We start from the raw sequence: 28,000 nt of genomic DNA on the forward strand, positions 1-28,000 counted from the left end.
TATAAGCTTCGTCAGAGTCCTCGTCTCTCCCTCTCTCTCCAGAAGGAGAAGAAAACGCACCAGTAGAAGATGACGAAGAAGAAAGGATAGAGAGAGAGAAAGGGGTAGAAAGGCTGTTTTAAAATCCCAGTCGCGCAAATTCTCTATTTCCACGTTCATTTTCCTCTTCTACCCCTTCATTCTTTCTATTTCCGCGCCGAGCCAATAAGCCGTCTTCCTCTCTCCCTTCGTTAGCCGGCTTGATGGAGCCGCCGCCGTTAGCCAAATACGTCTCCAGCAACTCGTCAGTCCCTTTCTCTCTCTCTCTCTCTCTCTCTCTCTCTCTCTCTATTTTTATACGTTCTCTCTTTCCTTTCTTTCTTCGGCTCCAAGGTTTCCGTTCCCTCCGTCTGAATTTCCGTCTGTGTTGACGGTTTCCGTGCAGATTCCGTTTGTTGCCCGGCAGCTCTTCGCTGCAGGATCCGGAAATCATCGACGTCGGTTCCTTCGATGCGGAGGGATCGAGTCAGTCCAAGCGCAAGCGGAATCAAGTAAGGCTGTGATTTTATTTTCCTTTTTCCTGATTTTCCTTTTTTCGATTTTATTTTCCTTTTTTTTTTTTTTCGATTTCCTTTTTTTGTCATTTATAAATCTATGTAGTAATCATTCTTGGAAGTTGAAAAATTAGGGTTTCTTCGACAATCTTTATTTTCTTGTTTTATTTTATCCTGTGTTTTGTTATCTGTCTTTTGCTGGTTGTTGAATGCTGATCTGCGCTGCTCTCACTGCTTCGGGTGGAATCTTCTGTTCGAATCATGATGTTTGGAAGAAAACGATGGCATATAGGGTAGTGATTTGCGTCTGATGAATTGCAATTATCAGTAGTCTAATGAAGTGGGAAAACCAAATTCTAATTGAGGGTCTGGGCTCTTGTGGCAGTAGAGATGTTTTGGCAAAATTGGGCAGTGTTTTAAGGGGTGCTGTGCCTTTCAAGGTTAGCATCAGTGTGAAATAGGATTAAAATCCAGGAAAAGATGTTTCGGTTGGCCACAAGGCAGATGGCGGAGAAGCTATGATCAGTGGATGTTGTGAATTTTTGGGAGGAAAAATTGTGTGGAACGTCATCTTGTGGCGTAATATGACAGATGACGACACTGGGTTCTTTGAACAGTTCAGACAGCTTGCTGGTGTTTCTATTGATTAGGGATGATGCAGATGGGACTTCTTATAGTTCCAAAATTCTCTCTCAGTGTTGGCTCCCTAACTTCCTTTAGAAATGGATCGTTCCCCTACTACAAGGTTTTGGGCAATTCAATTCTTAAGAATTGAAGCGTTTGCATGGACTGCTCTTGCAAGTAAACATGTGAAAAAAAATCAGAGAATGAGAAGTTTGGGTTTAGTATGGCCTTGACTCAAGAAAATTGAGTGTAAAAATGGCTACATATATGCACATATACATGTGTATTTACAAAGCATTGATTAAAATGGGTAAATTTCCATATTCATCATAATAACGTACGTAGGTAATCACATGGTGGGTACATGGTGGGTAGATGTCCATATTCATGACTAATAACGTACATAGGTAATCACATGGTGGGTCAATATCATTTATTGCCTCTCTCAAATCCTGCATTTTCTACTAGGCCTTATGTAAACAATCCATCTCTAAAATTTATCCTCTGGATGTATCTTTTTGTCATGTTTTGAGGGAGGCAAACAAGTTTGCCAATGACCTTGCCAAAGAGCGGCGAGAGTCTCTCATCATAGACAGTGCCTTACCCCTTTATTCTTCCTCTTTATATTTTTGTTTTTTCTTCACTTATAAAACATCGGATGCCCATAAAAAAAAAGATCCTTTCATGTTGGACTTGAAAGGAAGGTAATAGTTGGAGGCTACTTTCTCATTATGAATGTTGCCCATTAAATTTTGTCATTTCTTCTTGTTTGAACTGAATGCTTGCAATTCAATCCACACGTGCATCCAAAAGCATGATTGGAACTTGTTCATGTTATATTTTACTCTTTTAGTTATATATATATATATAACAATGAATTTTCTTCTCCACAACAGGTTTAATGAGCAGCCATTGATAAGGATTTTCTCTTTTCGTGCCAGTTATCTCTGCATTATAACACCTACAAACAATCCATTCTTTACAAATATTTTGCCAGTGAAAATGGGCAAAGTTGAAAGCAAAATTCTGAAGGCATAAAGAAATTGGTTGTACTGTACAACTATTTGTAGGTGATCACACCATAACTTCAGCAGTTGAAGAGCATTTTGGTGACTCATTATTGGTTTGTATATGTAGGCCCACGGACCACCTAGGCCCACAACCCACTGTAGAGCCCAACATGTGCTGATTTTAGACTGTTTATTTATAGCTTTAGGGCTTAAATATCAACAACATTTACAAGTTTTACTATTTGTGGAAAATATGGAGGGCTGATTTAAAGCTGTGATTGGAGATACTGGGGCTAATTTGAAGATTCAATTCAAGTTTTGGAGTATTATTTCTTAGATTTGCTTCTACTATTATTAAGTTTTTACCATCTTAGGTAGATTAGATTGATTTGAAACCAATTATGATTGATTTGTAATCAATCTCTTAGTTGGGGGAATTCTCATTGAAGATTCATTTATGGTGTTTAAGGGGCAGTGGTGTAGGAGGTAGGCATTCTGAAAATTTTGAAGTGTGAGTTTTTTCTTAAGCATTGTAAGAAGAAGTTAGATATCAAAAAATTATTTCTCCATCTACTCAAATATTCTTGTCGGTATACTCTTGCCCATTTCTCTATGATTCGGGTGTCAAGATCTCATTGACTTGATAGCCAGGTTGCACCATTTTGGTATTAGAGCGGGGTGATTGTTAGGAAACAACTGACTCTACATCATCTCTTAGTGGCTTCAAAGGGGTGGCATAAGAAGAGTTTTTGCAAATAAATCAATTGATCTGCGCATTCACAAAGCAGGTAGATCAACTCACGCACGAAGTAGACAATCTTATTAATCAAGTGGGGGAGCTCCGACATTGAGGAAATCTAGAGACCGAAGTTAGAGCAAGTGGACACGTAGGGGGAAAGTCCTCCCCACCAATGTCCTAACCAACCACTGGCGTCCCTATGAAGACATCAATGATTGAATCCTTTGATTGTTGGAACATGATAGAGAACCTGAAACTGATGTAGAAATTTCAGAAATAACTAAGAGATCCTCAAAGTCAAAGGAAAAATTGACATATGAAGTGATCGATGAATTGACGTTGGACCAACACTGGAATTTACCAATGGATCAATTGATGGATCCACTGAAATCACATTTATAGACATATCTTAACACTCAAATTGAAGCACATTTGCAAAAGATGACTATGACATGAAAAGCAGGGCAAGTGTTTTAGGATCCATGAAGAACTTTAAAGTTATAACAAATAAGTTGGCGCCCACAAAAGTGCAAGTGAAAGAGACATCATTTATGTTGGATTCTAACAAAAGTTGTACCGAGCTGACACTTGAGGTTGCACCACCAGCATTCACTAAAGAAGAAGATTCGTTATAGAGGTAGTACAAGTCCAAAGGTTAAGATTGGTTTCTAACTTGAGTATAGTTCTTTCAAAGCTGAGGAGAATTGATGCAGGCTTGTGGCCCACCTAGGCTCACAATCCACTGCATGGCCCAACATGTGTTGACTTTGGGCTGTTTATTTGTAGATTTGGGGCCTAAATATCAAGGTTCATAATTTCCTATTTGTGGGAAATATGAATGCCTATTTAAAGATGTGATTGAGGATATGGGGAGATGCGATTGAAGATATAGAGGCTAATTTGAAGATGTGATTGGAGATTTGGAGGATTATTTCCTAAATTTGCTTTTACTATTCTTAGGCTTTTACCATCTTAGGTAAATTATATTGATTTGAAATCAATTATGAATTTATGATTGATTTGAAATCAATCTCTTAGTTGGGGGGATTCTCATTGATGATTCATTTAAGGTCTATAAAATGGGTAGTGGTGTAGGAGGTAGGCATTCCAAAATTTTCTATAGTGTGAGTTTTTCTATAAGTATTGTAATTTTTAAGAAGCTTAATGTCAATGAAGTATTTCTCCCTCATTGCTCAAATATTATTTTGGATGTGCTCTTGTCTATTTCTTTGTGATTCAGATGTTGAGATCTCATTGACTTGATGATTGGGTTGCACTAGTGCAACATCATATTGGTGATTTGGTTCTCCCAATATGCTAGAACTTCAAAATAATGGACATGTATGTTATGTGATCTAAATGGGAAAATCTCTACTCAAGGTGGTGATATCCATACCATATCGACTTTCTGCTCCTGGACTCATGGGTATCCTCATCAATGCTCAACATTTCATGCTTTGTTGCTATTGTTGCACTCATCAATGCTTCATAGATGGAATTTTCTCAGTTTAAAAGTGCCCATTCTTGTTCGACTGTTGTACTTATGTTGTTCAATCCCCTGTTAATGCCATTATCTTTTCCAATGTCGATTGTGTCAGTTACTTTGACATTCTACTATTGGTTTCTGCTGCTTGCATTATTGCTCATGGAAGAGTAGGGGCAGCACCTAGTTTCCACATCTAGTTGGCCCAACAGCAAGGAGGCCAGGCCCAAGCGTAGGCCCTGTAGTTGGCCCATTAGCAAGGAGGCCCAAGCTTCCTAATTAGGCAGCATAATCCAATCAGCCAGTTATGCAAAGCCAGCCAGCCATCCAATTGAATCCCATTAAATCTTTCTTATCTATTTAGCATATTTCTTTGATTCGTCTTCCTTGTACGTCCAAGAAGCCTATTTAAGGGCCTTACATAAGTATTCTCAAGTCACTTCTAAATTCAATAAAAATTTGAATTTATTCTCTAGTTTAGTCGTGATTTTTGTGTTAAGCTTGGCTTGGAGGTGCCTGCGTTAGCTGGATCTTTTTGCATTTAATGGCTATGTCAGGTTGCACCAAATTCGTATTAGAGCAGGCTCCAATGGTTGGGTTGAAGTTTTGGATTAATAATTGTGAGGTGATCATTGCTTTTTACTCGATCCAATCCTATTTTTATTACTTCTCCTCGAATTTGCATTCAAACCACATCATTCTACCTAGATTCATGAATCATAACATCTGCATCTTTTCCTTTAGGGCCTGTTTGGATTCATGGAAGGTATGGGAAATGAAATAGTGTTTCCCATGAAACTTACTTTCTGTTGTTTGGTAAGCCTTTCTTTGTGGAAAATTATGGAAAATACCATTTCTCACTTTGTATCTTTGTAGGAAAGTAAATGAACTTATTTTCCATCATCCACTCGTAAGAAATGCATTTTCCCATAGTGGAAGGAAAATGGGTTTTGCAAGAGTAAAGGCCCAAATGCGCTACTATCCATGTTCAATTGCCTCACATGTGCAACATGTGCCAAATGAGACACTGTCCATCTTCAGTCATGCCCCACATGTGCCACTATGCCACATGTGCCACCATCCATCTTATCTTATGCCCCACGTGTGTAAAGATCCCCCAATGTGCTAATGTGCCACGTATGTCACCATCCATCTTCTTTTGTGCTCCACATGTTGCTATTGTGGCACATGTACCACCATTCATTGTACTTGTGCCCCACATGTGCAAAGCACCCCATATGCATCAATTTGCGCCATGTGCCATTGCCCATCTTCAATTTCCCAGTCATTCCATGCGTCAATGGTGCCATTGTGCACAAGTGTCATCATCTATCCTTAGTGCCCACATGTCAAATGTGCCAATGCATGTATTACGCCTCATGTGCCACCATACAACTTTAAACACCTCACATGTACCACGCGTGCCACAATTCAGCTTCAAGTGCCCACATATGTTGTGTATGCCACGTGTGCCACTATTCATCTCTAAGCATCCCACATGCGCCACCCACATGTGCTAATATAGCACATGCTAGTGACTACCCAAAATCTTTTCAAGAAAAGTTTTTGTTTTACCAAGCAACAAACTTGGAAATATATTCTAAAATTCTACGAAAATCTTGTTAAAAAACAAACAAGGAAAACAATATTTCCTTTTTCCATAGTTTCTTGGAAATAAGGTTTCCCAAGAAACACTATTTCCTTTCTCATGCTTTTCATGAATCCAAACAGGCCCTTAACTCTTTTTCTTTTTCTTTTTTTCATTGCATTTATTCCTTCTACTCCCTTCACTTTTTATTTTCTTTTACAAAGCTAAATGTCCAATCGACATTGGGAGACTAGAAATTTTGGTGGACATCTACGCTTCTAAACCAGTCATAAACCTCTTCCCATTCAAACCATCAATAGTCCAAATCCAGCCCTTATTCCAGCCCAGAAATACAACCCTATTTCAGCCCATTAAAAGTCTAGAAATCCAGCCCATTAACAATCTAAATCCAACACCTATTTAAGCCCATTAAAAGCTCGAAAATCCAGCCCATTAACAGTCCAAATCCAGCTCCTATTTCAATTTTCAGCCCATTAACAAGTCCAAATCCAGTCCATTAAAAAGTCAGAAATCTATCCCATTAATGGTTCAAATGTAGCCCTTGTTCCAACCCACTGAAGGCCCAGAATCCCAACCCATCAACAGTCCTCTGTTCTAGTCTAGAAACTGCCCAATATTTTCTCTGTTACTTGGCTGATGTCACTCCCCTGATGCAATGTCTAACCGTAATGGTCCAACTGTTAAGGGTGGCTTACTGATCAACAATGAGATAGTTGAATTCCCGAGCTATTCGCAAGGGTAGCCAATTTGGAAGTTGTTGTTGACCAGCTATGAGAAGAACAACATGGATAGCAAGAATTTTTTAATTTTTTTAAGAGATAATAGAAACTTTATTCAAAAGGTAAACAGCCAGCGAATATACAAGGAAAAACTATATACGAAAGAGCAAAACATAGACTATATACATCCCTTATATGCCCAGTCCGTATATGTTTACAATTACAATGTATCCCAACCCTTTGTATCAAGAGAATTGTCTTCCATTGCAAGACAAGTTGTAGCCCATTCGATGATTGAGTATTTTGCCTTAGAGAAGACTCTCGCTACAATACCTGACGTGTTGTGAAGCGTTGATTATTCCTCTTGCCATATTGAATGGGATAGATTTTGGCATCACCCATGAAACCCCAATAACAGGAAAAACCAAATTCTCCTCGCAAAAGGACTACCCGCTTCCTCTTTCTTTGGGATCAATGCTATAAACGAGGCGCAAATTCTGTCGCTAGCTTGCATTTCTCAATGAAATCATGAATGAACGCCACCACATTCGGTTTAATTGTATTCCAAAAAAATTGGAAGAAAGCCATTGGAAAACCATTCGGTCATGTCTTGTCTCTCCCCAATTCATCCACAAATTGATCCACAGCTCCCTTTATCTCCTCCTAGTAGATGTTGCGCTCAAGAACTAGCGCGTCTTCCACCGAAAGAGATTGGAAAGACAAATTCTCTATCTTAGGCTGTAAAACCCCTTCTCTAGTCAGCAACCCCTCATTAAAATTGACAATGGCCTTTACCATCTTAGCTTTCTCTTCCACTCTAACACTGTCCACTACCACACTATGAATTTTGTTTACCCTTGCCCTTGCACTAGCTATTCTGTGGAAAAACTATGTTGTTGTTTCCTTCTTTATGCCAAGTAGCCCTCGAGCATTGTCTCCACTTAATCTCATCTTCCCTCAACCGGTTCTTATATTAGACTGTAAGCACCTCCCTTCTTGCCAATTCTTTTGTTGATAAAGGCCTTCCCTCCTCCTTAACGTCTAAGGATTGGATTTCTGGAAGGATGGCACCTGTTTCTTCTTTCCTCATGCTGTTAATCTCCTTCCACCATCCTAATTCCCTCTTGCCATGAATCTCCTTCTTCTACCATCCTAATTTTCCCTTTAGTAGACACAATTTTTGCAAGAGTATGAAGCCCGGGTGGCCTTCTGCCAAGAAAGAACCCCACCATTATTTTACCATGTCTGCCAAACCATCCGCTTCAAGCTATGCAAATTCAAATATGAATGGTCTTGGACCTCAATCTTCTTTTGATACCTTTAAGAAGATGGGGCAGTGGTTAGATATAGTTCTTAGAAGGCCTCATTAAGATGTTAGTGGAAACGTCTCTATCCAATTTGCTGATTCAAAGAACCAATCCAGTTTAGATTGTTTGGGTCTGGCCTAGCCGTTCGACTATGTGAATTTGACAATCTCCATTGGAAGATCTACGAGTTCATTTTTCTATACCCATGTTGAGAAATCATCCATGCTACGTAGTATTCGTTCTCTCATAGATTTTTCAAACAAATATTTGACTATGTTGAAATGCCCTCCGATGCACCACTGAACTTGCCAGTTGCCACCCATGTGCAACTATTTCCTACTTGGCCCACAACTTACCATTTGTTTTGGAGAGTGCGGTCCATACGTAGACATTGAAGTCCACCTCTTCCCTGTCAAGAGCTTGTTATTGATTAGGATGAGTCTATTGCTAGTGAAGTTAAATCCATGCTCCATGACTTCCAAGATGTAGTCCCTGATAATTAGTTTGGGGAATTGCCTCCACTATGGGCATAAGACGAATTGTGACTATTGATAATCTTTAGCGAAGGACTCTCATTCTCCCTAACATTTGCTTGATGTGCATGTAGGACGCAGAATCGATCAGCCATCTCTTCATTCATTGAGTCTTCGTTCAGAAAGTGTGAGATTTTTTCCTTCAAGAGGTTAACATGATGTGGGTTATGCCAGAATCGTTGGAGAATCTCATTTGGGTGTGGCATGGTGGGGGCAGTGGGAAAGCAGGCAAAAAGATTTGGAGGCTCCTTATGTTGGCTACTTTTTAGTTAAATTTGGAAAGAGAGGAATGAGTGGTGTTTCAAGGGTGGAAGATCCACAGTGGACATGGTTATTAGGGCTGTCATAGGCCTTATTAAGAGTTGGGTTCCTCATGACTCTGCTCCTACCGATGTTCTCTCTTTGCCTATTGTGTTGTCTTAATGTAGCATTGTATTCTTTTCCTGCATTTTGGTGGGTTTCTCAATAAAATGTTGTTATCTCTCTCTCTCTCTCTCTCTCTCTCTCTCTCTCTCTCTAAAAAGGTCCCAGGAGTATTCTTATCTAATTTACCAACATATCGAATGAGTCCAATTGAGCATACAAAGTTGAAGCGTTAAGTTGATCAGTTGCTAAAGAAGGGCTACATCTGAGAGAGCCTAAACCTATGTGCCATACCAACCTTTCTTACCTCCAAGAAGGATGGGAATTGGCGTATATGTGTAGACAATCGAGCTATTAATAAAATTACAATGAAGTACTGCTTCCCCATTCCTTAGCTTGATAATATGTTGGACTTGATGCTAGGTGCTAATTTTCTTCATGATGCACAATCTTCATGTTGAACTTGATGCTAGATGCTAATTTTCTTCATGATGCACAATCTTCATCTGCATCATGATCTAGTTGTTGCACTCTTTTATTGGCATGTTTGTCATTGTTTTCTCTGACTTAGAGATATGTTGTTGTTCAGACTATGACACTGGAGTCACTATTTGATTGACAAAGAGTTCGTCTTGTACTTTGATCATGAAGTAATCAAGCATCTAAACTCTCAGTAAAAAACGAGTGCTCATTGTGTTAAGTGGAGTTCTTATTTATAGGAGTTTTCTTTTATCATTCGTCACAAGGCTAGCGAGGACAATGAGCTTACTAATGCCTTAAGTTGTCATACAAATTTATTGTTATCGATGTTTGTCACTGGTTTGGGATTCGAAGGGATACGATGTGGGTATACGGAAGACAGATTTTGGACATTTATACTTCTCAATAGAGAGCATGTGATACATCAACATTTCAGCATTCATGATGGCTACTAGTTTTTAGAGATACAACTTTGCACACCAGCCACATCCATATGCGAGCATGTGGTAAGATAATTACACACCAATCGATGAAGTGGTCTCTTAGGTCGTGATAAGACACTTACCCTTGTTGGAGATAGATACTTTTGGCCTCATCTAAAATCAATTATCGTGAAGACCTATCAGTTATGCAAGGTTTGCCAACTTGGGTAAAAAGAAATGCAATAGATTGTATTAACCACACCTACAAAGCGTTTTGCCACCAATAGACATGATCATCGATGTTATTGAGAGCCAAATCATCTGCACGCGCCAAGGTGGTTTGTAAAAGTTTCTCATCCATTGGCAATGATGGCCTCTCTGACGCTACATGGATTATAGCTACCGCCTTTGAGTCCTTTCAAGCCGGGGAGAACTTGTACAGGTCAAGGCACATCAACTATACCCAAGACCCACGCACCAGGCCTAGATCCATTAGGCCCAAGCCCGGTCCCCATAGTTGGCCCATTAGCAAGGAGGCCCAACCCTCCTGATTATGGGACATAATCCAATCAGCTAGTTATGCAAAACCAGTCGGCCAGCCATGCCATCGAATCTCATTAGATCTTTCTTGTCTATTTATTATATTTCTTTGATTTGTCTTCTATTGTTGTAATAAATCTGTAGTTGTCTCGTCCCAAAAAAATAAATCATTAGTTGTCAAGGACACTAAGAAAGTTTCCTTTGTTGGACGTCCAAGAAGTCTGTTTAAGGTCCTCACATGTGTATTCTCAAGGCACTCTTGAATTCAATAAATTCTGGATTTATTCTCTACTTTAGTTGTGTTTTTGTGTTAAGCTTCGTTTGGAGGTGCATATGTTGGGCATATCCTTCCTTATTCAATGAGGTGTATTAGGCTCCGCCAAATCATTCAATTGGCTAGATTAGGCTGTGGCAAGTTGCTAAGTTGAATATCATGCCTTGCATTTATTGTTTTGTTTTGTTTTTTTTTTTTTAGTGTGCAAAGTCATGTTTGATCTTACATCCCTCTTTCTAAGTTCCAACCATGTCTTACCCATGGTGGTGAAACCCAATCATTTTAGTTTCTTTTACGCAAAAGAAGATTTTGTGGCTTGTGTCGTTTGATTTGCTTTTTAGTACTTCACACCTACTTTCTTGTGAGTCATGGCTAATTCATTACAAACGAAGACATTTGTTTTTGGTTGGGATCTCTCTCTTCGTTCTCCTGGCTTTGAGGGGAAGGTATGCATCTGATTCTTTTTCTTGATTAGGGATGATAATGGGTACCCTGTGGTTTCTAGAGAGATCCAACCGATTTAAACAAGCATGCGTCCAATTTTTGGACCCATATTTAAATTCAGGCTGGTTCAAGCACAACACATCCGACCTGTTTAGAAAATGGGTTGGGTTGGGTAACCATCGCATACCAAATTACCCATTTGTTTAAACACACATACCTACATTCATGCATACAATGTTTTAAATATAGACGATATCGGCCGATATATCCCACGATATATCTTGTATCCCACCCATGCGATACGAAATGCATAAGTAGTGCCGATATATCCCACATGTTCGATCTGGTGAGCATTTTCAATTTTCGATCCCTTTATTTGTTGAAATTATGTTAAATTAGTGTCAAATAGTTATAAATCCATTGGTTCTCTTCATGTTTTCTATGAAAAATTATGGAGTTAGAGCTTTAATTTTGATATCCATCGGTTCTTTATGTTCTCCATGTTTTTTTTTTTTCAAAATTTTCTTTAAACCAACTATCAATTGAGACCAATTTATAAGTATTTAGGAGTATTTGTTGAAATGATCATCACTTGTACTCTAATTTTGAAATTTGAACTGTAGGCGATCCGATTTGGGGAAATTTCAAATTTTCAAAATTTCCCCCACGTTCCTTGCAATGTTGCACTCCAAACATGAAATCAAGCATGGATGAGGGTTGATCTTTTGATTTGTTAAGTCCTTGTGAATTTTTGAAACATACAAATAATTTTTATTTAAAAATTAATAAAATATTATTTAAATATTTTTTTTTTTTGAAATTTCCCTTCAACTAGCTGTCAATTGAGTAATTTTGAAGTATTTAGGAGTGTTTGATGAAATGATCATCACATACAATGTTATGCATTTAGTTTGAATATAATTGCATTAGTTCAGTCAGACAACGCATAGCTTAGGACCCTATACAAAGGAAATCTATTATGTGCACTTCTTTTTTGAGATGTTATGATTTAAAAGTGTGTATTAAGGTCTTTTTTAATAATCTCCGAAGTTTCATTGAAAAATTCAACCATTTTCCTAATGTTTCCCCATGTTTCCCAAAAAGTGCGATAAATTACCCGATACAAATGATATATCCCGTGCGATAACTGATACGTATCTGTATCCCAAAGATCCGGCATGTAATGCAATACTGATATTTCGAACACTGCATACATGCATACATATATCACTTTCTACAATAAGAGAAGATAAATAAAAAGAGAAAAAGTAGGAATCTTAATTATTTTAATTGGAAGTAAATCTTTTCAAATTTTGCCTGATCAAAAAGCTTCCGAACACAATCACCATGGCTCGTAAAACCAAATTTCACATTGGAGAGCAAAATTGCTTTTTCATAAGAGAGATAGAGAGGGTAAAAGATAAAGACCGCTAGGCGCCAGCCCTTTCCACTTCTTGGCTATCATTTCATTGTGAAATGATTCCCATACAATGTCTATGTGAAAGTTTTTCATGCAATGCTTTCTTTCCTCACCATCATGGCACTTCTATAGAATATCCTAGCTATTCGAAAGGTGGGCCTAACCATAAGACCACCTGGGCTTTGGGCATATCCACACATTACAATGCTACAACCATATACTAGGTAAGATCATTGGCTGCCAAATGATTTTGACGGTGTGCAATCTTGATGAGTGGACCATCTTGATTTTCACCACAGATTGTCTTTATAATTAGTCACACCATTTGAACGGATCAGATGTTCTAGGAAAGTGACACATTGGTGGGCAAAATTGGCTGTATGGAAAAATTTCCATAAAATGCTGCATGTTAGCATCTCTTACATCTCCCTTCAAATTTTAGGGCTAGGAGCATTTGAGAGTTTACCACCCTTTAGAAAAAGGCATTGACATATCCTCCTCACATTTGGCAGTCATGTTAACCTCTCTACACCATTCAAGTTATGGCACACATGGTTGATTCAACATATCTGTAAAATGATACTCGTCAAGTGATAATGACTACTCAACTAATGGTTATTCAGTTATCAAATGATGGTTAAAATGAAAATGGTGATTGGTCCAAATTCCAAGGGAAAATTGGATGGTTATAAAATATATATATATTTAAAAGCAATAGCAACTTCATTAAAAGAGGAGTAGAGGAACAACAGTGGGAGAAAGAAAACAAAGGGAACAAAAGAAAACCAAAAAAAAAAGGGGGAAAGGGCAATACTACCGAGATGGCAGACGACCCCTAACAACCAAGAAAAATAAAATCGAAAAGCCTTAAATCGTTTACATTAGAAGCCCATTCTATCACCAACTTTTTGGCCCTAGCTCCAACCACCGAGATGGAGGAGGAAGCATTGTTGAAACAACGATTATTTCTTTCCTCCCAAACAGCCCACCATGTAGCGATAATTGCCATACGCCAAATGATGGACTTGGCCTTCCCAACATTCAGCCCATTCTAAGAAGAGAGCAGGCTTCCCGCTGAGTCCGGAGCACACCAACTTACAGAAAAATGTTGACAGAAGTCGGCCTGAATTTTAGACGTGAAGGAACAGTGAATTAGCAAGTGGTTGACTGATTCAGCTTCACTCATGCAGCAAAGACAAATATTAACAATCTGCATTCCTCTCTTGACCAGATTTTCAACGGTAAGAATTCTGTTGCGGCCAGCTAACCAAGCAAAATAGATAAACGTAGGAGGAACTGAATACTTCCAGATAAACGGAGATGCATCTTGAACACGAGGATTCGCAGGGCGGGAGACAGCGTATAGAGACTTAATGGAAAAATGGCCCGACTTCTCTAACAACCAAAGGAGGCTATCAGGCTGGTTACTGAGGGGAGCAGACCGAAGAACGCACTCCATGAGAGCTTCAAACTTCGAAGCTTCGCTATCATCAAGATTTTTGAAGGTTTTGATATCTCAGATGATGCGACCAGAGGAAACAGAGTAGGAGTTAATGATGGGGAAGACTTTCGTAGGGGACAGGCAGTAGATTTGCGGAAATTGGAATTTGAGGGGCCGTTCCCCAATCCAAGGGTCTTCCCAAAACCGAATAGAAGAACCATTGACCAGCTCGAACGTGCTGTGCTGAATAATTGAACTTTTCACTTTAAGAACCCCCTTCTAAATATGTGAAACCTTGTAGAGCGGCGAATCTTTAGGCCACCAGTCCCCCCGAGATGAGCCATACTTACCTTTAACTATCAACGCCCACAAAGCCTCCTTTTCAGTAGCAAATCTCCAGACCCATTTCCCTAGCAACGCGGAGTTCATCGTTTTCAGGTTCCTCACGTTTGCCCCGCCTTCCTTGAAGACCTTGCAGACATCATTCCAGTCTAGCAAGTGAAACTTCCTCTGATTTTCTTTGCCAAACCACAGAAAATCTCTTCTAATTTTATCAATGGCCTTGAGCACTTGACCGGGACACCTGAAAAGAGACATGAAGTAGAGGGGAAGGCTAGACAAAGCAGCTTTGATGAGGGTGAGAGACCTCCCATAGATAAATAACGGCATTTCCAGGAGGCGAGGAGCTTATGAAACTTGCTGATGATCTTGTCCCACATGGATTTCGGCGGTCGACTCACTTAGAGAGGAAGGCCAACGAAGTATGTTGGAAAAGCGGCTACCTGACAGCCAAGAGTGTCTACATAGGCCTGAAGCGTGGGTGAAGGGACATTGATACCCATAATCTTAGATTTGGACATGTTAATCCTGAGTCCAGAGACCGCTTCAAAGCAGCGAAGGGCAATAAGGAGGTTATCAATACATTCCGCCGAATCTTCTAAGAAGATGAGAGTGTCATCTGCAAATTGGATGTGGGTGAGAGGGTTGGGAAGACCAGTCAGTGTAATTCCACGTAGAAGCCCCTGTTCTTGCCCTCTGAATAACATAGAAGACAGCGCCTCTGCCACAATCAGAAAGAGAAAAGGAGAAAGGGGATCTCCCTGGCGCAGGCCTCTTGAACTTCTAAAAAATCCTTTAGGGGATCCGTTGAGAATAATTGAGAAGTGGGCCGAGCCGATGCAGGCAGCTATCCACATTCTCTACTTAGCCCCGAAGCCCATCCAGGATAGCATAGTTGGCAATTGGGACAGCAAGGATTGCAGTATAACTAGTCCATGTGCATCATATAATCCCTTTCCTTAAAAGGGACATTGGAGTCACCGAAAAGAGAAAGGGATGTGAGTGATTGACTGAAAAGAGAGAAATGAGATATGAATTGGTGGAGCTGGAAAAACCGGAATATGGTCGAGCCATCTCTCTGCAAGACATTGGGATGGCTTATCTTTCAAAATTCAAACCAACCAAAGGATCCAATATATAACCGTTAACTGGTGTTGAATATTTGACCATCGACCTTTGAGCTTTATTAGCATTCCTTTGAAGGACAATGATTGAACCCACTAGAATCATCCCATCTAGTATATATTTTCAACTATTTTCCATTTGAGGAAGGGCCAAGATGGACGGTGCCAAATGATGAGTTATCTGTCACTTGTGACATAGAGAGATGGCTCCACCATATTCCAGTTTTTCCTTCTACTATAGTATGACATGGGTAACAATGACATCCTCCGGTTACCCAAAAAGCATAATGATCTCCATGCCCGTACCATATTCCGTGTTACTTTTTTTTTTTTTTGTTACTTTTTGAAGTGTGATTGTTGATACTTTAAGCACTCAGAAATTGCACACACGGCATGCACTGTTGAGTGTTTAAGGGTTGTTGCCCTTCACGTAGTCTCTCAACCATTAACTATGATTAAACCATCCAAATTTTGGGCACTTCATAAATAGGTCAACATCGAAAATTCAGATTGATTGAACTATACTAACCTCCTATTGATGGGAAATTGTCTGTTTAATTTAGTCATTTTATTGTTGCTCATTTTAGCTGCCTATAAAATGTCCAACAATCTGCCAAATGTAAAATCAAATCACTGTCATTTTTAGTTTCCTAGCCATCTTATGCAGGACAATTAACCACTTGCTCTAAAAGCTCGAACTGTTAGAGCATGGCGAATTAATTCATTTATCTCATAGCTCAGGCCCCACATCTCATGGGTTAGGACCTCGGCCGAACCCCCCTCGTGGGCCCCAAATCACATGGGTACCACCTCACACGGGCCGCCCACCCCGAGTGTCTCCCCGCATCCCACAGGCTACCCTACTCGAGCTCGGTGTGAAATGCGCATTAATCAACCCCGGTGAGGAGTCTCGAACACGAGACCTCCCCCATGGGCCCTGCCCACCCCGAGTGCGCCCCTGCATCCTACAGACAACCCCACTCGAGCCCGGTGTGAAAATGCCCCTTTATTAATCACCCTTGGTGAGGAGTCTCAAACACGAGACCTCCTGCTTTGATACTAATTTGATGTAGGACAATTAACCACTTGCTCTAAAAGCTTGAACTATTAGTGTATGGCGAATTAATCCCTTTATCTTATAACCCAGGCCCCACATCTCATGGGTTAGGACCTCGGTCGAACCCCCCTCGTGGGCCCCAAATCACATGGGTACCACCTCGTATGATCCACCCGCCTCATCGCCCCCATAAATAGGCTCCTTATGACAATATTGGCATTTAACGGCCTTATTGCCCCCATAACAGTGCTGATACAGGCTGTGTTGGCTGATGCAACCCATTTTTTCACAGCTAACCAAATCACCCCATATCACGTAATGGGGGTGGCCATTTCCTTTACATATCTGCCGACACATCTTATACATAACCATTTTTTAATACCATGATTGGTATACCAAGACCTAACCCATTAATAGGCCTTTTTTTGGGGGGGGGGGGGGATCTAAATCATCCTCTAATATTGCATTAGACAATGAAAGATGGTATTTATCCTCGAAAGTTTGGTTGAGTCAAATCAACCACTTGAGCAGCGAGCTTTCCCTATATTGTACCGTATTAGAAGATAACTAGCTAGGTCAGACCTGGATTCCCTGCAATCAGGGTTCCTTTAGCCCTGACGTGGTTAAATGAAAAGTGCCACATGTGCTTATCAGATTTGGTCCTCACAATGTAAATGGCAAAGGGGACATTTCAACTATTGGAATCTATGCTTGTTCATGGTGGGGGCCCATATCCGACAAACACACATGGTGCTTTTTCATTGAGCCACATTAGGGCTGACCATAGTGAAAAGGGCAAAAGGGACGTTTCAAATAAGGGAATCTATGCATTTCATGGTGGGGCCCATATCCGACAAATGCAGATGGTGCTTTTTCATTGGGCTATGTTAGGGCTGAAGGAAGGATTCTTGTATCCTCCAGTTGCAGGCATGATGAAATGGATGCTAATAATAATCAATGCCACCTGTATAGGAATTATATGAAGGATAATGATGATCATAATAGGGACTGGAGTTTGAATAGGAAATTGTAAGAAGTGTACAAATCTTAGTTGTACAATCCTTCTAATCAGGTGCCATACACACTTCGAGTCATGCTTCCGCTCCCACTTCTTAGACATTATACTAGCTAACATTTTGAAAAAGACTTCCCTTCTCCTACACCTGAATTTGTTACCGCTTTGCTTCATACTTCATGCAACTATAGTACGAACATTCATATATCAAAGTTGAGGAATGGGTGGCTCAAAACATACATACTAGGGGCTGAAAATCAAATGTAGGGCAAGCTTGGTGGGATGGCTGAGGGCTGAAATGAACAAATCCAAGTAAAGACTTGCCCTGATAGAAACGGATGTAGTGGAATTTAAACATGAACTAGGTAGAGTCACTCTACCAATATAATGGCATCTCACCAATGGTCTAATGGCATCTCACCAAGAGATTAATATTTTCATTGACAAATCAAAAAACATCCATTTATTCATCAAAATTCATTGTAACTAATCCATAAATTGGTCTAAGGATCTTTTTGTAGACCTTTTTACAAAGGGATACAATGAACCTCGACTTTGTTTTTTTACAAAAAAGAAAATGAAACAAATATAATGTTTCTAAATATCTCTAGTTGAATAAAATCATCAACAACTAATCTCTAAACATTGAGGTATTAACCAAACAAGCTTGCACTGGATCCAATTGCATATATGGCTCATCCAGGTCATAGAATTGATCCTCCAGACTCGACAATCCATGCCGACTAGTAATCTTGGTCCAAACACTAATGAAGACTATTGTATGGGTCTTAAATGCATCACCCAATGCCGAAAATCTGCATGATGTCTATCGGAAACTAAATAATTAGAGCACAAAACTTTTTTTTTAAAAATAAAAAACTCAAGAAATTTAGTAGGAAACTTGAAAACTTTTGAGGCTTGAAAGTGAAGATGCTGAAAACCTTCTCCACGAAGATAAAGGAATACGGAGAAAAATTCAATACACTCAAGTAAAGAGCACTTCAAGACAATGATCGAAATATCGGTATCGCATTACATATCGCACCTTTGGGATACAGATACGTATCGATTATCACATGGGATATAGCAATTATATTGCGTAATGTATTGATGTTGTTGGGAACATGGGAAAACATTGGGAAATTGGTTGAAATTTTCATTGTAACTTTAGTGATTGTTAAAAAAGATATCAATATACACTTATAAATCTAAGCATTACAAAAAAAACAAGAAAAAAAAAGTGCACATGATAGGTTTTCTTTGTATAAGGTCCTAATTTATGCATTATCTAACTGAATCGATGCAAGTATATTCAAAGTCTATTCATATAATTTATAAATGTAAGAAGACATGGAAACACAGGCAGTAGCAATACATTCAAAAGCAAAAGAAGAATCATTAGATCAAGTTAGATACATGTTTGATTTTATGTTTGAACACAAAGATTGCAACCGATTTGCGAGAAATTGGGAAATTTTGATTTTTTTTTTTCAATTTTCCGCAACTTGGCCCATCTTCAAATCTCAAAATTGAAGCTACCAATCCATGATTTTTCATGATTTGTAACAATTTGACACTGATTTAACATGATTTATAGAAAAAAAGAGGATCGGCAATTGAAAATGATCGCTGGATCGATCATGTGGGATATATCCTAATACTTGTGCATTTCGTATCGCACAAGTGAGATACAATATATATCGTGGGATATATCGGCTGATATCGTCGATACTTAAAATGCTGCTTAAAGATAGTGCAAGTTTTAAGTTTTCAAACCATGACATGATAATGCATGAAAACTTACTGGAACAATATTGTAGGAAAGTAAATGTCGTATGGCCTACAAACTAAAATATCTCAATGAACCTAATCTCACCACCTATGAGGCTATATGACATAAAGTTGTAGGCAGCACCAATTTCTTGTATCATGTTTCGTTCTGTACTTTTTTTATGAGGTTATATCAGGATCTTGTGCTTTTGTTGTAATTTTTATTTTGCTTAGAATATACTATTGGGAAATATATGTTTCAGATGTTCACGAGGCTGGCAGTTGGAAGGCCAATGGTTTTGCCTCTTTTGGACTCAAGTTTGGAATGAATTTGTAGGCGTTTTGATATTGTTCTCTCTCTAGTTGATGGCTGCTAAAGGGACATCATATCATCAAACTTTTTGGATTTTTCCCATGAAGAACTGGTGCAAGCAGCCTGCACTCCTTGCCTCTTTTCTTGGTGTAATAATTTTGCTATCTGCACCTCTTGATTTATCGACGATAAAATTCATAAAATGATCTGAAGTAGCTGGGAAAAGACTATGATTACGAGATAATGATGATGATGGTATCTCTCTCAAAAAGAAAATGTCAATGGTGATGTTGATGGCAATGATGACTACGATGAGTGGATTTCATTATGTAGTGTGGGGGTTCAAATTTTTGTTGAGTTACTATTAGTGGGTGTGAAGTGGTGAGACTAGATCAGGCACACGTAGCCCATGTCCCTTGATGATTTGAATGCCAGGACATGGTAGTCAAGGCTTCCCCACTTCCCCATAACTATCCTTGGTTTAAGATTGCAAGATGTTCCTTAAGTTGTCACTTTTGCTGTTGGTTAGCAAGACTGTTTATGGCAACTGTATGCAGCATCCAGACATTCCAACCCTCAACTCCCATGTACTTTACACCAAGGCTCTGTAGATGGTATCTCATTCAAGGTACTAAATAATGGTTATGTAAACGATGTAACAGCGATTATGTAACAGTAACATCAGTGCCCGTTACACGATATGGGGCTGTAACGCTCAATGTGAAAAAAAAATACTCTGTAATGCACCCTTTATGGCCGTTACTGGCTGATATGTGGCCATAACCAGCCGATACGGGGCTTTTACATTTTTTTTTTCCGTTGGAAAGGATTTCGACCGTTACAGGGCTGAAATAGTCATTATGGCCATTATCCTAATGGGCATAAGGCTGGCCATTACAGCCACCTTTACTATTATTGAATATCATGGTTCATTTTCTCTTGCAATACACCTTTCTCATATGATGGATTTTACTTTGATTGTGAGAGGAGATGGACTCACTTTCACATCATCATCATCATCATCATCATCTAAGCCTTATACTAACTATTTTGGGTTGGCTGCATGAATCCTTTTTTGCCATCCACTCCATCAAGAACCATATCCTCACTTTAGTGTTTTAAATTGCGAATAGTGTGTAGTGTAGTGTTCACCTCTCTGAAGCATGTGGCATAAGCTACATAGTGTGTAGCATAAGCTACAAGTTACTTCTAGATTTTTAATCAAGGTTGTATGTGGTCGCACCAATTTATGATATTCTGCACCAAATTAGACTGATTAATAATGAAATTAACAAAATTTCATCATATTTGGTACAACCAAACACAGCCTAAAGTAACAGGAAAGAGCAATGATTAAATATAAAAGGTAAAGAAAGAGAAATGAAATTGATTTATTATTGTTACTTATATCATTTTACTAAAAGAATTGAAAATATTGAAGTAATTTTTATTGAAAATAGGAATTTGTAACCAATCATTGAAAACATTGACTTCCATGTTGTAGTGAATAATAACTTGTAATGTGAGCTACGTAGTGTGTAGCATAGTCTATGTAGCATTTATCATACACAAATTATCATGTAGCTTAAGCTACACGAGACTTAAGCTATTTTCATGAGCTACTTAGTGTTAAGCCTATGCTATGCTATGTAGTGTAAGCTACATGCTACATAATGTAGCTATTTAAAACACTGCCTCAGTTAGAGCATGGGTTATCAAATCTTTTTCTTACCACCTCCACCCACATCGTTTTGGTGTACCCTTTCCCCTTTTCTTACCACCTCCACCCACATCATTTTGGTGTACCCTTTCCCCTTTTCTTACCACCTCCACCCACATCATTTTGGTGTAACCTTTCCCCTTTTCTTACCACCTCCACCCACATCGCTTGAACCAGCTCACTTCGGTGCAGTTCTTGGTCTCCATTTCATATGGAAGAACATCTAAATCTACTTTCCCCTGTCTTATTACCTAATGATGCTATGCCTATGTTCCCTTGAATTCATTATGTCTAGTCCTTCCTCATGTTGCCACTCATCCATCTCAACTTCTTCATTTCTGCTACACTTATCCTATGAACATGTTCTTTCTTCACTACCTAACATTCTGCCCCATAAAGCATGGCTGCTCTTATAGCTAGCTATCTTATAAAATCTCTGCTTCAATTTGATTGTTATGCAGCGATCACATTAAACTTTAGAGCCACAATCTCCACTTTATCCACTAAGCCCTAATTAAATGGGTAATATCTTTCTCAATCTGTCTGCTCTCATGAATTCTTGACCCAAGAAATTGAAAATGGTCATTTGGGCTATCTCCTCGTCGGCAATCATAACTAAATCCTCTTTTCCACTCTATTGTTATTAAATTTGCATACCCTATACTATGTTTCAATTCAACTGATTTAAAAACCTCAAGGGGCTGTTTGATTTTCCATTTCCATGGTAAATGCCTGGGAAATAAGTCATTATTACTCGTTGCTCCTGTTTGAAAATAGATGGGTATTTCCGCCTCAAAAACCGGTCTGAAAAGTGCTGACTTAAATTTGTGGGCCCCACTGTGATGTATGTGACATCCACATCGTCCATCTGTTTTACTGGAACATTTTAGGGCATGAGCCCAAAAATGAGGCAGATCCAAAGCACAAGTGGCCCACATTACAAGAAACAGTGGCCATAGAACTTGGACCAATGAAAGGTTTTTTCTTCCCAAGGCCCACAAGATTGTGTATTTGTTATCTAACCGGTTCATATCGTCACACGAACATGGAGAAGGGGAAAACACAAATATCAGCTTCATCCAAAACTTCTAGGGGCCCCCAAGAAGTTTTTAACAATAGGTGTTCAATTTCCATTGTTTCCTCTCATGTGGCCCACTTGAGCTTTGGATCTCCCTCATTTTTTTGGCTCATGCCCTAAAATCATTTAGAAGAACATATGGACGACATGGATAAGCCATATACATCGGTGGGCCCCACATGAAATTCACGCCCCTCGATTTTAAGGTTCAAAATGCAAAAACGTCAACATCTGCATTGGGAGCAGTGTTGGAATTACCCTGGTAAATAATTATTACAAATTTCCTATGTATTTACCGTGTGAATTAAAAACAAACACCCCCTAAGATTCTAAAGCATCCCTCCATAGTTTTAGCTCTGTATTCACCTCCTCCCTCATCTCAGGTATGAAAACAATGTTATCTGCTAACAACATACACCATTGGACCTCCTCCTGTAAATGCCTCTTTAACATTCCATAACCAATGCATACATTGTTTCCCTGCAGTAATGATTGTATTTACTTCTAGTGGAAGCTTACTTTATTTCTGCACCAAGTGTTTATGAAAGCAAAGTATTCTTTACATAGTTTGGGTTATTTTTTAAGAGTTACTAAAGAAATATACTCTGTCGTCTTTGAGAAATCAGAGACTCGACCTTTTTTTCTTATTCCCATTCAGGTTCCTTTCTGAAATGTTCTTTATGTTTGGGAACAGACTACAACCTTGTGCCGTTGACGTGCTGTAAGTTGGGTCCAAGTTGTAGAACTAGCACTGGAATTGGTCCTACATTACGTGTTATCTGGTCAGATTGATGCCATTGAGACTACATAAGGAAAACAACTCACTTGAAAAAAACATATCTTGAATACAGTTGGACATGGCTATAGGGACAAGATTTTATTTAACCTTGTTATTTTTATCTTTTGTGCGATACAATTTATATAACACATATATTGAAGGTAATAATATTAATGTACTTCTATATGCATATAAATTTGTTTTTGTTTTGTATTTTTCACGAACTAGAAGTCAATATTTACTACCAACAGTATGATGCAACCGTACAGATGTGACTTCGTGTTGGGTTTGCCATGGTTGCTGTGTCTAACACCTCATATTCCATTGTGAGTGTGACCAGGTCCGACATGTCCATAAATTATGATAGAGGTAGACGTCATTCTATACCTGCTGAACAAAGCATTCCAGGATCTGGAATGGAAAGCAAAGAGGTGGTGGTTATTCAACAAGATAGGTTGTTGCCTATGCTACCCCAAGGAGAAAGCGCAAACTCAAAAAGATGCTACATGGCTTGCCTAGCAGATAGAGAAATAAGAACTGCAGCTTCTGGGCCTAACACTATTCCCAACCTCCGTGGAGTTCCCAAAAACGTGTCTCTAGGTGGCCAAGGAAGTGTCCCACTGAGTTCTTCCCCGAAGGTCAAGCGTAGTCCCTAGGAGAAATGGAAGGATTTGGGAAGATGAGCCCTGAAAAATAGGCAGCTTTGCATTCGACTCGTCCAGAAAATCGAGCAAATCTGTGATCATGGCAGAAGCTAATGCACTGATTAACACTTTCAAGAAACTGATTTCAATTTGATTGAAAGGCTAGGAGTGCGTTCATGGCAGAGGCCATCCCGTGTCATTAATGAACTAGATGAAAGATGGAGCCGTGGAGACTATTCATGCTCTTCATGAGACTTTAAATAAATAAATAAATAAATAAAAATAATCTTATTTATCAGATGAGGATGAATCTGGTTTCCATTTTTGTAGAAGGCCAAACCAGTGTTGAAGAGGTTGCAACAGAGCAATTGAAATGGAATTTCAAAGGGAGAAATGGACTAGTCTTTCTTAGTTGTCCTATGACATTTTCCCCCTTCTTGTTTACAGGTTTTCATTGAGTTCTTTTGCAGTATTCTTTGAATTGTTTGCCTTCTTTGAATTATTTGCCTTCCTTTTAATAAGGGAAGTGGAAAAAGAGAACCATTCTACAAACAAGTTTTTTCCCCCCTAAGATCCAGGATGTACAGAAATGTAAGGGCATCGTATAAGCTCTATGGTTAAGGTCCGAGCTATTGTTTGTTGCAAAATAATTCTGAAGTTTTACTTGCATTGAGTAGTTGATCCAAGTTCTGATGGGCACATGGCTAATCTCGTGCCACCCAACACATGCATGCTTGTGTAATTTCTGATCTAGCATTGAATGCATTGAATTGTTTCTAATTCATTGTTTGCTATTTTTATCTCCTAACTTAATCTCCAATCTTCACCTCCCTGAGTCCTGACTATTTCCCAAATTTGATTTGCGTGCGGCTCTGATTGAATCTATCCGGTGACATATATATGGAACTCAAAGCATCGCTGATCATTTGTAAACAATCTTCCTGAATATCTATATGAATTGTCTAGGTTGTTCCCCGCGACATAATTGAAATAGATGGACAGGAGGATCCATCAGGAGTTGTGATCACTGGGGAGACAGATACCATTGTTGCCAAGAATAAGTCAACAATGGGCTATGCTAAGAATTGGCAGAAGCCAATAGAGGTATGCCCATGTTTACGCATTCCTTGTTCACAGCCTGTGCAGATATGTGATGATGTGTTGGTTTTTTCCAGGATGCCTTGGCTGAGGGCAATGATTCTAATAAAGATGTTGAAGTTGAAAGCGCTCCTCTGAATCTTCTCAAAATTCCTACAAATCCTCTCAAACATTTGGGACCGGCATCACTGGATCTGAACTGTCCTGACAAATCCAATTCTGATTCGGTGACTAATGATGATGACAACGATGATGCTTATGATGACGATGAAAATTACGAGTATGATGATAATGAGGATCTGGAGTATGAAGATGAAGATTATGACGGTGGTGGTGATGATGATTATTATGGTTTTGATGTAAATTTAGATGCTCAATTCGATGCAGTAGACCTGCCTCCTGGGGTGGAGGCTTCCGTCCCTTGGTTGATGCCTTCTAGTTCTAAGCCAGGCACAAGCAGTTCGGGAGGTGTAAGCTTGCCAAGTACAAGCAAGCAAAAGGAAGAGAGAGAAGATGAGATTGAGAAGAAATTTAGAGAGTTTAAGCACTTTGATACCGTTGCTGATTATTCTGACCACCATTATGCTCAACCACGAGAACAATCACGTAGTGAAGCTTTCCATGGAGTTTCTTTAACAAAGAAGGTGACTTAGTTCTAAAAATGAACTTGGCGCTCTTTTACTTTTATTGATTGCCCCATATGTACAATTTACTTGGCCTGATGTTTCGTTTATTTATTTATTTTGTTTATTTTTATGGACAGGCGCCAAAGGATTGGGCAAAAACAATTCAGCAAGAGTGGAAGATCCTGGAGAAAGATTTACCAGGTGTCTATGTTGTTTAATTATTTTATTAACACCAGTGACCTTGAGATAATATATATGCTCATTGGTTCTAATCAAGCCTTTTGAGCAGTGAACTGTCCTGGGTGTGCTGTTCTTTGTGTGTATGATTAGGTTGTTGTTAATGGTAATTAAGGCACCATTTGGAAAATAAGAAAAAAAGAAAAAAAAAGAAGGCTCAAATGGCTATTGTCCCAATTTCAATGGCGCCCACAGTACTTGAAAAAGGGCTTTTCTTGGAAGGTGAGGAACCCCATTCAACAATGAGCAGGGTGGAGAACAGTACCCACTTCGCTCAGGGGCAATTCTGCTCAATGTGAATTTAGTAAAATCCAAATGCACCAAAAAAGTAGGAATACCAAGTTTATGTATGCATATGACTGTAGACCTAAGTTCATTTACAAATGATTTTAGGTGATGTCATTGAATGGTTCCAATATGTCATTTGTTCCATGACATGGCACGCTGTGCTCAGATCCAAGTTATGGTTGTATCATATGTTGTTTATGGATTCACTACTGGACATAATTGCAAATGAGGGCTGCTTACCTAATGGTTATTTCTGGTTCAGTTGAACTAATCATTGCAATTCATACCAATAGCGCATCCAAACGCAACACCTTACATAAGCATGCTTGCTACTGACAATGAAATATTAGCTTCTCAGTTTCACTATTGGAATAAGCCCAATTGTGTTTCCACTTGGGGAACAGGTAGCTAGACTAAGCATCCTTTTGTTTGTCTTCTATGAAAGACATCATGTTCTGGTTTCCCGTGTTGCTTTTATTTTTAAAAATAATAGTCTCTCTCTCTCTCTCTCTCTCTCTCTCTCTCTCTCTCTCTCTCACACACACACACACACACACACACACACACACGTGCACACACCTTATCTTATTCCTTTTTTCACTTTGACAGAGACAATATTTGTTAGAGTCTATGAAGAGAGGCTGGATCTTCTGAGGGCTGTCATTATAGGAGCTGCCGGAACTCCCTACCATGATGGGCTCTTCTTCTTCGACATTTTCTTTCCTCCTACCTATCCTTCTCACCCTCCGGTAGGTGATCAATTGCAATATAATAAGACATTCCATATAACATAGTCAACCAAACAATATAAGAATCACCATTTTTTCCCTTTTTGGGCAGCTGGTATACTACTACTCTGGTGGCCTTCGACTGAACCCTAACCTGTACAATTGTGGGAAAGTCTGTCTTAGCCTTCTCAATACTTGGAGTGGCAGCAAATCCGAGCTATGGACCCCTGGCAAATCAACCATGCTGCAAGTCCTGGTTTCAATCCAAGGCCTTGTGCTGAATGCGAAGCCTTATTTCAATGAGCCAGGATATGAAAAATCAGCCGGCCAGCCTGCTGGGGAGAAGAAATCCCTCACGTACAATGAGGATGTTTTTATATTGTCCTGCAAGACAATGATGTACACTCTAAAGAGACCACCAAAGGTAGGACTGTAATATCCCAGTGAGTGTTTTGTAGGATCTCTCCATTACTTCTCGAACCTTCCAATTTACTTCATCGAGCATGTAGGATTCGCTGTAAACTGAATCCATTGACCCTTGTAACATGATTTCTCTCTGACCCGATCTTTTTTATCTGCAGCATTTTGAAGACTTTGTGGCTGGACATTTCCGCCAGCGGGCCCATACTATTCTACAGGCTTGTAAAGCATACATGGATGGTACTCAAGTTGGCAGTCCTGTTGGAGAGGTGAAGGGCCATTCTAATGGAGAGGTGAAGGATGAGAATGAGGGCAACATGACAACCTGCTCGTCGAATTTCAAGACTCACCTCGGCCAGATATTCCCGAGGCTCTTGGTAGCTCTTACTGACAACGGCGCTGATTGTCGGCAGTTTCTTGATAAGCCAGAGAACACTGATACTGCCATGCTAACGCTCCGAGTCCACAAGTTTGACTAATGAGGAGAAGCCTAAGCGGAGACTTCAAGAAGTCATCGCCATTTTGCATATAAGACATTCTGAGATTTTTACCCTTTTTTTCCCTCCACGGATAAGATTGGACAGGTAAAAGTGGCATGGTTATCTACTCTTTCAGTTTCTCGAATAGATATATATACATATATAAATAGACACACACTGTAAATAGGTGTAGATATGGGGTGGTGGTAGTTTCGATGTTTATTCCATGTAGGATGTTCTATGGACGATGCAAAGCTCTCTTTGTAGGCTGTTCTATGGACAATGCAAAGCTCTCTTTGGGATTTTACTATTTTATTTATATGGAAGCGCGCACTTTTAAATGAG

The 28,000-nt window shown here is 39.3% G+C and overlaps 1 protein-coding gene across 2 annotated transcripts; it reads left to right on the forward strand.

The window, feature by feature from the left end:
- Positions 1 to 27,999, forward strand: LOC131245524 (putative ubiquitin-conjugating enzyme E2 38). Of its 2 annotated transcripts, XM_058245050.1 has the most exons (8): positions 4 to 283; positions 425 to 530; positions 24,746 to 24,883; positions 24,955 to 25,521; positions 25,641 to 25,704; positions 26,638 to 26,777; positions 26,869 to 27,180; positions 27,338 to 27,999. In XM_058245050.1, the coding sequence occupies exons 1-8, from the start codon at positions 243 to 245 to the stop codon at positions 27,653 to 27,655; spliced, it is 1,686 nt and encodes a 561-aa protein (XP_058101033.1). In that variant the 5' UTR covers positions 4 to 242; the 3' UTR covers positions 27,656 to 27,999. The 2 variants fall into 2 exon arrangements, with proteins under 2 accessions (XP_058101034.1, XP_058101033.1); XM_058245051.1 differs by lacking the exon at positions 26,869 to 27,180 and having other exon boundaries at positions 1 to 283.
- Position 28,000: the final 1 nt, after the last annotated feature.

This window comes from Magnolia sinica, chromosome 5 (genome assembly GCF_029962835.1).
Source record: "Magnolia sinica isolate HGM2019 chromosome 5, MsV1, whole genome shotgun sequence".
NCBI classification, from domain to species: Eukaryota; Viridiplantae; Streptophyta; class Magnoliopsida; order Magnoliales; family Magnoliaceae; genus Magnolia; species Magnolia sinica.

Excerpts from the sequence above, each read along its gene's own strand:
- LOC131245524 (XM_058245050.1), top strand. The coding sequence starts at position 243 with ATGGAGCCGCCGCCGTTAGCCAAATACGTCTCCAGCAACTC. Across the intron at positions 26,778-26,868 it reads CCTATCCTTCTCACCCTCCG|CTGGTATACTACTACTCTGG; the intron begins GTAGGTGATCAA and ends CTTTTTGGGCAG. Across the intron at positions 27,181-27,337 it reads CTCTAAAGAGACCACCAAAG|CATTTTGAAGACTTTGTGGC; the intron begins GTAGGACTGTAA and ends TTTTATCTGCAG.